Raw genomic sequence first — 13,855 nt, 5'->3', positions numbered from 1 at the left:
GGGTGGTGTCCCCGCTACTGTTTAATTATTACATATCGTCGCTGGAATAATGAAATAGTGTAACATGAAAAGTATAGTTTTGAGAAAAACGAATTGGAAGTTTTTATAAACCATTACAAACCATACAAATACAATTTCGTTTTTCGGGAATAAATTAGTGAGCCAAAGAGATATTTAAGAAAACTAAAGATTTTTATAATAGATTAAAGGATTGTCTATCCAATGGTGCAATTATCGAATAATAGTGTATGTGGCATTTGCACTGTTTCTTTATTCGAGCGACGATATCAAAGTTCTCTCAACCACCATAGGGAGTCTCTTATACTGACGACTGCTCTATAATGGCGTCTGGGTTACCTCTCCGAACTTTCTCGCTTCTTCACTGCAATGAGCCTAACCCTCTTCCCTACAAAATCCTCGGCAACCCTTTTTACCACCTGGAGAAGCAGGTCAGCTGGGTATTCACGTCCATGGCTAACCAATTCCGACGGTGAATAACCCGAAAATCCTTGGAGTTACCTTCGACAGTCCGCTCTCCTTCTCAACGCATACAACCGCAATTGTCAATAGAGCACAAAGCCGCAACAAGGTCCTCAACATGCCTGGTGCAAAGACAAAGAATCGTTGTTGTCAACGTACAAGAAAATTGAGCGGTCGGTTCTAAACTATGCAGCGCTCGTGTGGTCGCCGGAGACTAGTAGGACGCAGTGGACGAAGCTACAGACTTGCCAAGACACGGCACTCCCGACATCGACCGCATGCCTTACGATGTCGCCACAGCATACTACAGTCCATAAACGGCATTCACAGGGAATCAGTGTCGACCTCCACTGACTCGACCTGTGGATGCCGTTATGGGAACACAACCACCTGACGTGGACGAGATAGAGCTTCGTCTGCCTCGCGAGAGTCTGACGACAATAGCCCAACTTCGCTCTGGCTACTGCACCAGCTTAAACTCGTACCTGTGCAGATTAGATGCAGATGTGCCTAAAGAGTGCCCGGCACGCGGAGACACCGCATCACTCGAGATATCTCTTCGCATGCCCACTAAACCCCACTTAACTAACGCCTCTGCCCCTATAGACATACCCTATAGAAGCTGCACGCTTCCTGGTCCTCGTGTTAGTTGAGCTTGATGACTAGCCAATCTGGGCGGGGCTGTTGCAGCCGCTCCGACAGCAACAACAAGGAGTAATTTACGCAAACGATTTATAGGAATTGCTGAGGATTAAAAATGAATCATATATGTACATTAATAATATTTGAGCCACGAATAATTTTTTGTGGAAACTACTCAAAACAGCGTGTGCCGAAATACCATCCATTGAACTGCTACCGCTAATTATGAAGCTGGCCAAAATTTTTGAAGGCTGTCGGCTTGTTATACAATCATTTCAGTTCAGATGAAGCAGCTAGAATCAAACAACAAAATACTTTTTTGGCCTGCCGTAAATTGAGAGGCCTGAGCTGAAGTTTTTATGAAATAAGTGCTGTTTGTGTTCATGGCTATCCGTGTTCAGTATTATGTTTAGTAAAATTTTATAATCAAAGAGTTTTGTTTTATTTGTAATTTTTCTCAATCTATTGCGAAACCTTTTAAAAGGGTGACCGTTTTAATATATTTATGTTGAGTAAATTCTCGTTTATCAGTAGTTTTTCTGTTTAAATTTTAGTTCATGCTATGGATACCACACCAATCGTTAAAACCATTCAGTCAAATGGTAATTTCATTTTATTAATTTAAATAAGGGTACAAATTTTCTTTAGTTCTAAAGTGCTTTTTTAGCATTATGTGTGCATGCTGTGATTTCCAAGGCTTGATCATTTAGTTTATATTATTTACAATTTTATTTAAAATATGTTTTCCGCTCATTTAAGGCGCTAGTTTTTGTAAGTTACACAACTAAAATTATATATAATTTGTATAGGTGCGAATGTATTTTATTACTTTGCTTTATTAAATTTGCTTTATTAGAGGGTGGAAAAAGTTTGAAGCTGTGGAGGTATGGAAATTATACATAACCAAAATTAAGAAGCAATGAATTTTGATCCTAAGACCTGCTGAATATTCGTGTGAAATTTATTTGATGTACTTTCATTTTCTTTTGAAGGCATTAAGGAGATGGTTTTTATACGTGTATTATTCAAACTAATAGTTTCAATACTAATGTTATTTTTTAAGGTAAATGACGCATAATACAATGCCACTGACATGACTGAATGATTTACTATAAGTTTGAAAGGACGTTTTCTCGACTTCCAGTTAATGTAGACAAAGGCGTAGTCAAATTTGTTTATGTGAGATTTTATTTGTATGTTCGATATTTTTTAATGCTAGTGAATGGATGCAAGAGTTTTACAAGAATAAAAGTTACATATTTGCTTAATAAAAATAAACAAAAAGTGTCACTCGAATTTCTCGAAGAACTCTTCACAAATATCGAAAGATTCTCCCTGCTATATACGGTCGCTGCGGTGTAGTCGTTAGCAGTGCGCGTTACTATTCCGCAAGGCCTGGGTTCAAGCACGGTCGCCCCTCGACAGGCAATGGCAAAGCTCCGAGTGTATCTTTGCCATGAAAAACAGCTTCTCATAAAAATACAATCGCCGTTCGGAGTCGGCGTAAAACTGTAGGTCCCTCCCTTTGTGTGAAAACATCAAGGCGCACGCCATAAATCGGAGGAAAAGCTCGGCCAAACATTAACATGTGTGTAAGCGCCAATCAAATGGTTGGTTCAAATAGGCGCATGAATGTATACAACAGTCTTCCCCACAATGAATTATATTATTACCTGGTCTGCTGGTCATCAAAATTCATCGTATTAAAACTTAGTGCAGAAAATGTAAAGTGATTGGCAACCTTAACTGCTTTTTATTTCCAAAAAAACGGATGGTGATAACAAAGCTAACGAATACTTACAATTTCACAGGTGGTCGAGAAAATTGCTTCAAACATGGCAATGGTCATTTTAACTACATATATACATATACGAGTACAAAACTGAAGCAAACAATTTATAACTTTTATAAATCTAATATCTTACTAGAATTTTAAGTGCCTACCATAAATTCAAAACAGTATGCTAACGTAGGTTGCTTATTAAGTAGTTTGATTTTGTAGGAAATTCTTTTTTCTCTTACTAATAATGTTATATATCGTCGTTATCAATTCAAAAGTGTCTGTTTAAATTTTTTTGGAAGAACCTTTTTTAATGTTAAAAAAAACTCATAGCCATATACATACATATAAGGGGAGCTCACGATTTGCTACGTAGCAACTTTACACCTCAAATTCTACAAGTCGCGAACTCGCCTATAGAAAACAATGAAATTTATTATCATCTCTAGAACAGCACCTGCAGCGTTAATTTTAAAGAGTTTGCTTTTCCTATAACATTTCAGATTTGTCAGTTAGAGGCTTCTGCTTTGATGACGATGGTATATTAAACAATATATTTTAATTTTGTTAGTTACTACATAATGCTAATTTTCAGCATGCTGACATGCTAATTGTCATGACCATTTAGAAATTACAATAATTTACATGCTTGTACTGTAATCATAAAAATTTTTGCAACTTTACTAGTTTGATATTTTTTCGTTGTCTATTTAAACGGACTTTATATTCAGAAAATATAAGATTTTGTGAGGATAAAAATACATTATTTTTAACCCATATTTGTGTATATATGAACCAACACTCATACATATGAAATATTATTTAGAAAAGTTCGGTCTTTGACAAGTTAAAAATTCCATATTAACTACAAAATACATATATATTCTTATATACTTTATACATATCTAACATTTCTGGGGTTTCAGTACTACTTTTTGAATGTACCTAACTAAAAATCTTACTCTAACTTTCAATTTATAAATATGTTGCTAAATCACTTAGTATTTTGTGTTGTGATTTTGTTTAAAGTAATAAACGTATGGATATACTTATGTATGTATTTTTCATAATACATTAATTAATACTCACAACTTACAGTGACAACACCCCTCTTTGGCAACAGTCGCAGTTACGTAGACCCACATACGTACGAAGATCCTAATCAAGCTATTCGTGAATTTGCTCGAGAAATTGACGCGAATTATATAACAATTGAAGCTATAATTGGTAGTGTGCCACAAAAACTAAAAATCGTGAGCAATTAATATGCATTTTTCTTAGGTGGAGGCGAGTTCGGAGACGTATGTCGTGGTCGTTTAAAAATACCTCCTAACTTCGTTCAAGACATAGATGTTGCCATAAAAACGCTTAAACCAGGTAGTGCAACATATCGTTTTAATTGATCATCTTAGTAAATTCATTATTATTTTAGGGTCGTCTGAAAAGGCTCGATGTGACTTTTTGACAGAAGCATCAATTATGGGGCAATTTGACCACCCAAACGTTATATACCTTCAGGGAGTTGTGACGCGCTCCAATCCTGTAATGATTATTACTGAATACATGGAAAATGGGAGCCTGGATACGTTTTTGCGAGTCAATGATGGCAAATTTCAGACGTTGCAGCTTATCGTAATGCTACGTGGCATTGCTAGCGGTATGTCTTACCTTAGTGACATGAATTACGTCCATCGCGATTTGGCAGCTCGAAATGTACTTGTTAATGCTCAACTTATATGTAAAATAGCAGATTTTGGACTATCACGTGAAATAGAGAATGCCAGTGACGCATACACAACGCGGGTACGTTATAAAATAAGATTAAAAACTACCTTGTTAAACAAGCAATCTATTAGGGTGGGAAGATACCAGTTCGTTGGACAGCGCCTGAAGCTATTGCTTTTCGTAAATTTACATCAGCGTCAGATGTATGGTCATATGGTGTTGTTTTGTGGGAAGTTATGTCGTACGGTGAGCGACCGTACTGGAACTGGTCAAATCAGGTAGTTTTGACTTTTTAGAATTTTATTTATTTATTTATATATATTATTTGATGAGTTTAATTTCAGGATGTTATAAAAAGTATAGAGAAGGGCTATCGACTTCCGGCACCCATGGATTGCCCTGAAGCATTATACCAGTTAATGCTTGATTGTTGGCAAAAACAACGCACCCATCGACCAACATTTTCAAGTATAGTATCAACATTAGACAATTTAGCTCGACAACCTCAAGCGCTGCTGACAACAAGAAATTCCCCAGAAAATGATGGAACACATATCTTAGAAAGTCAACGTGGTCACAACATATTTATAAGTACAGACTTGTGGCTGGAGAACATTAAAATGTCCCGATATTCACAGCATTTTAAAGAGGCTAATTTGGTGACTGCCCAACAGGTAATTATATTATATTGCTTTTTAGGTTTTGTTTAAGCATACATAACATAATATAAACATTTATCTCCGCTATCGTGAACTACAAATACAATACAAATCTCCTAAAATGACGATTTATGAAATGTAAACGTGAATTTGAAATATTAAGTGGCTGGTTTGCTGTCAAAAGCATCGAAACTTTAAAAAAGTGCTCGCAATTTTATTTCATTACTAGTGCTTATTTGTTTTTCTTGTTCGTTCCATATGGATGATTTTTACTTTATCTTTTAATAGCAGAGTGGTTATTGGTGCGTACTACCACTCGATGGGACCCGGGTTCGATCTTTGGTCTGAGCAAATGTGTAGAAAACGTTTTTCTAACAGCGGTTGGCCCTCGGCAGGCAATGGCAAACTTTTAAGTGTAATTATGCATTCGCATAAGGAAGAAAATCTAATTTGAGAAAGTAATAAGAAATCCTTTTGCCTCAACCGTGTTTTTGAGCTTTATACCACTATTTGTTATTAGGATAATGAAAAAAGCAATAAAGTCTCAGCGGACGAAGATATATCACCACATCTCCTCATCAGACTTCATATTTAGACTTCAATAACACTGTTGAGGTAAATATTACTACTCTATAACATAAAAAAAATATGTAATTTACGATGAGGCTGCCTAAAGGTACACAAGAATTCTGGTTAATGAATATAATGTAAAACAAGATAGGCTGTACCAGAATTCTAACTAACGTATATAGGTTAAAACAACAACTACACTGCCTCTTCGACCTTGTTGCTTTTTCCGGTGACAGGTAACAAGATCAACGGAAATAAGGTCAATTGACTTTATTTCCCACCCTGGTGCGAAGTAAAGTCAATTGACATTATTACCTTTTTAAAAACGAAATAAAATCCATTGACATTATTTCTCTTTCAAACATTAAATTTGCTAAGCTTCGCGGCGGCCCCGTCAGCGCGCCACACCGCGCGCGCCGCGCTCGCGCCCCGCGTACCCCGACCGACCGGCGCGCACACCACATCACGCTACGCCGCGGCCCCCCGGCCCCCTTCCCCCACTCCCGCCGTGCTGTAACGCAGGTAGATTTATTTTTTGTATACGTTCAAATAAAATTTGTATATATTTTAAACATCGAGGGCTTATATTCTATAATACCCTCTATCTGATATTAAATAATCAATAATTGTTTATATCCGCATTTTGGTACATTGGCTCGTTGAATGTGCCATCTAATAAATAGTGTCGTCATTCTCCTTAGCTGCTTTTAAATGATGTCGTCACAAATTGCTGGCGGAGACATTGTTTCCTTATAGAAAGGTGGGTTTCTTTTCCACCTTAGACATTCCGAATTCGTTCAAAATATGCTAATTTAAAACACAGAATTCTTTCAGTGTTCCTCCGGGGTTTTTGGACATGGACTGTTTCCTCAATTTAATAGTGTTCGCTTTATTTTTGTGGAAACGAAACAAGTTTTGCAAGATATGGATCATTTTTACACTCTTTCTTAAAATATTTCTCGTATTCCAGCTGTGCGTTTTTACATATTCGTAATTTAAATTTTTTTAATAAAATCAATTGGTGGGAGTTCATGATTGTGTGTGGATTAATATCACAACACTGAGGATTTGGCTATAACCTTTTTCATCTATTAAAAAACAACACTTACGGGGCAATGTTTATTGTAAGAACAACATTTTTTTCTATGAATCGACATACTTTAAGCATTGTTGGCGCTATTTCCATTTGAATGAGGAAATAGCGTCAATGACTTTATTTCCAAATTTTTGTTGACTTTATTTCGCTTTTGAAAAGGTAATAGTGTCAATTGACTTTATTTCGCACCAGGGTGGGAAATAAAGTCAATTGACCTTATTTCCATTGACCTTATTACCTGTCACCGCTTTTTCCATTTCGACTTTGTTGCTTTTTCCATTAACACTGTTGAAATTGTAACGCCACAATAACACAAAATAATGAAATAACTTAGGAGGAACCAGAATTCAAATTAGCACATAGAATTAAAAGCAACTACATTATCAAACTAAAATAGTAACGAATCGGCTGCACTTTATTTGGTTAAGTTGTATAAGGAGATGGATTTGAAACAAGAGTTAACGGCCTATACACGTTGGCGATAACCTGTATTGCACTCGATGGAACGATGACCTGTATAAGCTTTAAATTTTAAGTTTAAAATGAAATGAGTGCAGCGAAAGACCAATTAGAGAAGGACCTGGCTTCACGTGTCATTTCTAAGTAGCGTCAGTTCGCACATTATTACGCCATAATAATACAAATAAAATTGAAATTTGTTCACCATTTGTAAATCTAAAAAGTCTTTAGTAGTAAATAAATTCTTGTTAAAAGTAAAAACCCCCTATGGTATTAAAAAAAGAAGTAAGCAAGAAATAATGTAATGAATCGGGACGTTTTCGTATGCGATTTAAAACTTTCAAAATCGAGATTACAAGATCTTCATAACTGTATAAAAAAGTAGTAAAAATGAATGGCGGAAACGAAAATTCATAGCTGAGATTGCCGTTGGGGAAAAAGTGCATCTCTGAGAAACCGCAGCTCTGAGAAACTACAAACCAGACAATAGAAACACAACTAAGGAAAATTCATCAACAAAATTCTCAAAGCAGTGTTATAAAAATTGTATTTTTCCAGGAGTATTTTTTTTAACTATAACAAAGAAATTACTATTAATATAAAGAAATTAGTAAGTAATAATTACTGAAATTATCGTTTTTTTATAGATCTCCCGGTTAACGGCTCAACAACTATCTGATATGGGTATAACCTTAGTAGGGCATCAAAAAAAAATTCTACATCAGGCCAGGCAGTTGGATACTATAATTTAAGATTATTAATATTGTATTTGTAGACTCGAATCAGTGTAAATATGGCATTATTATGAAAAATATCGTTTAAAATAATAAGTTCACTTATTGTAAGTATTATAATGTTAGAAGAATTCTCGTACTATGGGTTTTTTCAACCACTTTCTAAGAAACAAATTAATTTATTTCTCGCACATAGTCCTCAAAAATCGATTCACACCGCAAATATTGATTAAAATTTCTTATATATCTTAAACAAGTTATTATTAAAAATAAACACATTTGCGAGGAGTCAAAAGACTTGCAACTACCATTATTCCCATCGGGTTTAATTAAAAAATAAAAATAAAATTATATATTTTTATACTTTTTATCTATGCAAATATCTTATGTTTGATCGTTGTTTAATGAAATTAGGGCGAAAAATATCAGTAACCTCTCTCTTTGGATTCCACGTCATCTTCTAATATTCAGATAACAGCAAGCCACAGTAATCTGTGAACAAACTGATAATAATGGCCCTATTTGGTATGGCGACTGGCAGCTGGTTGCCGGTGTAATAGCCATGGCTACCAGTATCGTACTTTGTATTATGGGCAACTATTTTAATTTCAGTATACAGAAAAGCTCACACAGCCTGTGTTACCGCTGAAAAATTTCAAAAGATCGCAGGAAAAAGGGTCACGACGCAAAAAAAAGGGCTACCTTTAGATTTTTTAAACTACTACATAGATATACAATATTTGGGCGTTATTTTTTCTTTTAAAGGCAAATCACATGCCTTAAAAAATCAATTTTCCACGCAAAATCGATTAGAAAACTTTAAAGCATATAATAAATGTAAAGTTAATTCAGTCACAGTACAATAAAAAGAAAATTCTTTCATTAAAACTAAAGTAAATAGCTATTTTTAATTAGTATATTTAACACGAACAAAAGATTTGCATTTTTTCTGCCTCATATATCGCCTTAATATTTTGTATATGCTTTTTAGTTTTCTATTGGCCTTTGAAGTGGTTTTTGTATTTACAAGCAGCTGGGTACACACTACGCAAATCGGCCGCTTTGTTTCTTCGTGCATCTTGATCCACTTAAATGCAGACTGTCAATCCTCTTCAAATTTTCGATGCTTTTTTTCGCCTTATTCGAAGATGTGCACGGTTCCAAATCTAATTCACAGACTAAATCTGCACCGCCGCCTGAATCAGTGTCCTTGGCCCCGTCCAAAGAAGATCCTATATTCTCCGTGCGTTTTCTTTTTGTAACGTACGTGCAAAACAATTATTAAGGCAAAAATCAAATTTATTACTATTATTAAATTTAATATTTAATAATATATTATCCGTGGAATATGCAGTTCAAACTGTTAGAAAACGCAAAAATCATAAAATATTCCCTACACTAAATTTGGAGCGTCGCATGCCTATGCCAAAAACATCAAATATAAAATGATTGCAAGCAGTTAAGATGTTGTCAGCGATAAAATTTTAAGAAGTTAAGGGTTACCGATGTAAAAAGAAACCAAGGATGATGAAACTTTCAAACTCTTTAAGGAAATGCTTAAAAATATTGAATTTAAGTGTTGAAAGTTAAAAGGGACCAAAAGTCGGAGAAGGTCAAATTTTGAACGTTTTAAAAAAATTGGTGCCTGGGGGAATGCCTCCCGAAAATGGCCAAATTGCGTCTTTATTCGCCCCAACGGTAACACTGCAGACAGCATCCGAGTTTACTTTTTTGACATGTAATTGGCAATTTTGCTCCAATGCGTTTGACATTTTATGCAAGCAAATAACAAAATCGTCATGGCAGAAAATTGCGCTACCAAACTCATGCCCTTATTATGAGTTGCATTCAATAGCCAGCGAAGATCGAAAGTAAAATTCGTATTATGAGCTATGCAGGCGTGTCGAAATTTTCGTTGAGTATCGTTTTCTGTCGAACAGAATTTTGCTTTCGATGGTACACCGAAGTTTAAGAAAATTGTGAAAAATTTATGATTTTGCATTTGTGTTCTTACTTTTTGGCGGCTAGACACTAATTTTAAATACTTTATTAATTTCATGCAGTTCTTACATCGTGAATACTAAACACAAGCTCCAAAGGCTGGTTTTACTTGTGAAAGAAAATCCCAATACTCAGTTGGCACGATCTCTGAGAACAAAATCGTAGAGCTGTCGATAGTTTTAAAATATTTTAAATAGATTTGGCTCACAAACGCCCCTTAGACAGTCGGAACTTTTTAATAAATCTGTAGACAAATTTCTTCAATATATTTTATGTCAAAATATATTCGAAATACTACACTTAAACTCTCTTAAACATTCACTACTCCTGGCCAGTTTACTAAGCTCTTTCATCCGTTGTACTAATTTTTTCACGATTTTATAAACTCTTTCTTTTTTATTTCGTTTTAATTTTTACAAATTTACATAAATATGTATAAGCAGACTTTTTAGTTTGCTCGATTTGTAAACAAAGCTTCTCAGCGGCGAAAAGTATACTACCTAACAACCTAAACGAGCGAAATTCACAATAGCGCTATTCTTCGCGAATGAGCGTCATAATACCAAATGAAACTTCGTTTGATCAGCACTTTCGACCACAGTCGAAGATCGAATGCAACTCATAATAGGGGAAAAGCTTCTCTGCGGTGAAAAATATACTATTGGGAACAACATAAACGAGCGAAATTCCACAATCGCGCTATTCTTCATCGAATTCGTTCGATCAGCACTTTCGACCACAGCCGAAGATCGAATGCAACTCAGACCATGGGCCTCAGTAGTCAGTTGCCATACGTAATGCGAATTTTAGTAGATGATGCAAAAACGTTGGACCTTTGGAACATTCCCTTAAGTGCCGTTTTTTACGTATGACTAAAATTTTATCAGTCTTTTCACTGTTTAAATTTATTAAATACAATAGATAAATATTTGAAATATATTGCTTTTGTTTGCTACACAACCGAAAGCTGTTTGCAATCTATGTCCGTTTAAAATCTCCAAATATAAAATGAGTTTCATTTAATATAATTTCTATTGTTCAGTAACACAATTGGATCTGGGCCATTATTGTGAGATATGCAAAGTACCATTAAAAATATAATATACAGTACCTGCTCACCGAATTGCGGCCAATTGCGTTTTTTTTTTTTAAATAATTTAGTTTTCATTGCGAATTATGGTTATTAAAATAAAGAAAAAAAACCACCGGTATTTGAGAGTAAGCTTGCATTAAATTAAAAAAAGGATGTTCGAGGGTTATGCACAAACCGATGTAGTGGAGGTTATGCGTAAGTTGGTGAAAATTTAAAAATTTTCTAACACCAAAATTGTGACTTTTATTTTATAAATTTTATTACAATAAAGTGCAAGTTTGAGGTAGGTAGGATTTACCGTTAATTTTTGGATTTCTTTTTTTTTTGACGGTGTTACGCATTTTTTTTCACACAAATTATGTTCGATAATATTTTTAAAAGAGAAGCAAATGAGCAGCACACATCGCACTTGCACTTTATTATATTAAATTTTAATGAGCTACAAAACTTCAAACCAAATTTTTTCTAAAGATTCTGATTAAAAAGTTTGAAAGTTTGCTGAAACTTTGCAGAATTAATTTTTTATAGTTTTTTGCACAAAGTCGGTAATTTGGATTTATATGGGTTTTGTTAGGAAAAGAGCCTTGCATAAAAAATAAGAACATAAAATAAACAAAATAAAAATAGCCATACGTTGCTAAAATGTCTAGTCCTAATTTATATTTTGGTCAGTGTATGTATCTCTCTATTCGAATCACAGGCATTCAGGTTAGAAACTAATAACTGTTTATGGAGAAAATTACGATCATATACACCGAGGAAAAAAATAATTAATTCAAATAGAAACGTAATTAATCTTACTATAAACGTCAACGAAAGTGCTGTATATTGGTAAATATTCAATTCAATTGCGCGCAAATTAAAATGAAAAAGCATCCGTGAAGTGAATAAATAAGATAAAAACCAAAAAAAAATTTAATTTGCATGTTGCCGGTAGTGGAACTCCAACCCTTACCCTCTCTGGACATCAACGCAAATTGTGGCAAACATCTTTGCGCACTCAGCTACAGCCAGACATATAAATTTGCTTTCAACTGTTGAATTACCATCAACACCACAGAACGCGTTTTGTACGGATAAACATGTATTTTGTATGTATGTATGTGTTGTCACCGCTCTGCATGCTGGGGATGCGTATGTACATTTACATATACATACTCAGATGTGAATTGTCAAATACGTGCGTAATAAATTTTTATATGAAGATATTATTTTTAAATACTAACATTTTTAAATGATTAAAACTGGTTCGTAGACATGCCATTTTAATGGGCTGTTAAGGCATCGAAATGCTGAACACTGAATACGGGACAAATACAGGACATGAAAAGGAATACAAAACATTTGTCGTCCCGTATAAAATAAAGAAATTACCAGGGATGCTTTCCATTTCCAGACAACCGGTCAGGTACGAGCATGATTTTTAATTTCGACCAAACTCAAATACATTGTTTGTTGGTCCAAATAATGAGACCAGCGTTGCCGCTTTGGTAATTTTTAACCAAAAATGGTAATTATTTTCTTTACTTATCAAATTTGGTAATTTATTTTTCAATTTGGTAACTTTTTCGATTCGGTCCTACTTGTCACATAGATCAATACAGGAACTGATTCCACATTAGGATGTGTCCCGTAAGCGTTTCTTTTTATACAAATAACCAGTAATCCTGAAAGTTTCGCAAGGCGAAAAGTTGGTCCAGCGTTCCTTGGTTCTTGAATGGTGTGATCTCTAACAAACCACGTGAAAGTTGCTATTGCTATATCTACTGAGTCCTATCCTGGAAGGTTGTGGCAGGTCCTACCTTTCCTTGTCAGTTCAGCAGCTTTGCATTTGCCATCAATATTCCCGTGTACTCCGACAACCATATGAGTAAAGTTCTATGTAAATATGTACAAATCGTTGACGTTTTTTCAAAACCGTCCATCGACCAGTTGCAAAACCACCTAATACGCCGTTTTGCAAAAATGACATTTGGTAACCCTGAACTCCAGGCATCGAGATTTATGCATACAAATTTATAAATCGTTATTAAAACAACAGATTTGTAAAATAATAGCTAGAGAAAATATCGCCTATCAAGGCAATGCCTTCAAAGAAAAACCGCTTTTTCGCTCTCTTGCAAAATTTGGGTGCCATAAGATAGGCGGTTTCGCAATTGGTCGATTGGCGGTTTTGTAAAAACATTGACGATATGTTTTCGCTCAACAAGCTTTTGTAATCAGTAGGGCACTTCTTGTGAGTCGAAACCTTTCAGGACTGCCTTGAACCGTTGAATTTTTCCATTCATTTGTTAACATATGTACAGGTATGTTGGCCATAACTGGACAAACGTTGATTTTAAAGTGCTCCAAATTTTAAGGTTTAAGTATTCGCATAAATACGACCATCCGAGTAGCCTCATAAAACAGTCCAATAAGGCCAAGTCGGATGATCTCAGTGGCCAAATGAAATCCCCTCTACGGGAAATTACTTATTGTCTGAAATCCTCTGTTGCAATGAACGGTATCCATGACACTGCGAATGATCATATGCCTTCAGTTGTTTTGTGACCTGAGCTTTGTATGAATAGAGGTGTACATATATCCAAATGCAAAACATACTATTCTGAGCCATAA

The 13,855-nt window shown here is 35.0% G+C and overlaps 1 protein-coding gene across 1 annotated transcript; it reads left to right on the top strand.

Moving 5' to 3' along the window:
• Nucleotides 1-1,624: 1,624 nt before the first annotated feature.
• Nucleotides 1,625-8,458, top strand: LOC118745784 (ephrin type-A receptor 4a-like). Its single transcript, XM_036479457.1, has 7 exons — nucleotides 1,625-1,724; nucleotides 4,001-4,129; nucleotides 4,184-4,279; nucleotides 4,335-4,705; nucleotides 4,759-4,905; nucleotides 4,972-5,301; nucleotides 8,059-8,458. The coding sequence occupies exons 1-7, from the start codon at nucleotides 1,685-1,687 to the stop codon at nucleotides 8,161-8,163; spliced, it is 1,218 nt and encodes a 405-aa protein (XP_036335350.1). The 5' UTR covers nucleotides 1,625-1,684; the 3' UTR covers nucleotides 8,164-8,458.
• Nucleotides 8,459-13,855: the final 5,397 nt, after the last annotated feature.

This window comes from Rhagoletis pomonella, unplaced genomic scaffold, assembly GCF_013731165.1.
Source record: "Rhagoletis pomonella isolate Grant_MI unplaced genomic scaffold, Rhpom_1.0 Rhpom_scaffold_00009, whole genome shotgun sequence".
Taxonomy (NCBI): Eukaryota; Metazoa; Arthropoda; class Insecta; order Diptera; family Tephritidae; genus Rhagoletis; species Rhagoletis pomonella.
Note: the sequence above shows the minus strand (reverse complement) of the source record. Positions and strands in the feature narration are given on the sequence as shown.